General features: G+C 57.3%; 1 protein-coding gene across 1 annotated transcript in view; it reads right to left on the reverse strand.

Moving 5' to 3' along the window:
• Positions 1-198: 198 nt before the first annotated feature.
• ETH_00040540 (uncharacterized protein) overlaps positions 199-1,051 on the reverse strand; it is a gene marked incomplete at both ends in the record, with an annotated part of 3,152 nt that continues 2,299 nt past the window's right edge. Inside the window, one exon of the mRNA XM_013375947.1 lies at positions 199-579. Coding sequence (XP_013231401.1) covers positions 199-579 — 381 coding nt within the window. The remainder of the gene's footprint in view (positions 580-1,051) is intronic.

The raw sequence follows: 1,051 nt of genomic DNA on the forward strand, positions 1-1,051 counted from the left end.
CCAGCAGCTGCAGCAGCAGCAGCAGCCACAGCAGCAGCAGCAGCAGCAGCTACAGCAGCAGCAGCAGCAGCAGTTCACTTTGCCTTCACTTGGCGTTTTTGCTGAATATTCTTTTGACCCTTTTCTTCAATTTCGTCCTTCTTCTTTTGTTTTCTTTTGTTTTCTTTTTTTAGTTTTTATTTTATTTTTAATTTATTTTTAATTTATTTTTATTTTCTTTTCATCTCCTTTTGCTGCTCGTTTTGTCTTTTTCTGTTTTCCCCGTTCTAAGGTGCCGCAGCCCAAAGGCCTCCCTCCCGCTGCTGCAGCAACAGCAGCAGCTGCAGCAACAGCTGCTGCAGCAGCATCTGCTGCTACTGCAGCATCTGCTGCTGCTGCAGCATCTGCTGCTGCTGCTGCAGCATCTGCTGCTGCTGCTGCAGCATCTGCTGCTGCTGCGGCATCTACTGCTGCTGCTGCAGCATCTGCTGCTGCTGCTGCAGCATCTGCTGCTGCTGCTGCAGCATCTGCTGCTGCTCCAGCATCTGCTGCTGCTGCTGCTGCTGCTGCTTCAAAAGCGGTGGCGTCCCTGCGGGGCCCCTGAGGTGTCGGTACACCCCAACGCCAAAAGGCCCTCACGCTGCAGCGCAGTCCCACTTGCTGCTGCTGCTGCTGCTGCTGCTGGGTTTTAGGCGGATTATAGTGTCAAAAGACTTGGCCACGTTGTGGGGCAGCTGCTGCGGGCTGCAGCTGCTGCTGCAGATAAGAGACACCCCCATGGAGTGTACGTACACCTGAATTGCCACCTCCAGCATTTGCGCCAAGTCCCGCTGCACTGCTGCTCTCCCCTCCCCTGCTGCTGCTGCTGCTGCTGCTGCAGTGCCCACCATCTCTTCAATCTGCGGCAGACACACAGCAGCTCCTGCTGCAGCAGCACGCCCAAACAGCAGCAGCAGCTGCTGCTGCGCCCGCCCCACAACAGCCTCCATTACCTCTCCTGCTGTTGCATAGAAACAGGGGGGCCCCCAGGGGGCCCCCCGGGGGGCCCTCCGGGGGCCCCCCTGGGGGGCCC

Source organism: Eimeria tenella, genomic scaffold (assembly GCF_000499545.2).
Source record: "Eimeria tenella Houghton genomic scaffold, Eth_scaff3014, whole genome shotgun sequence".
In the NCBI taxonomy this organism is placed as follows: Eukaryota; Apicomplexa; class Conoidasida; order Eucoccidiorida; family Eimeriidae; genus Eimeria; species Eimeria tenella.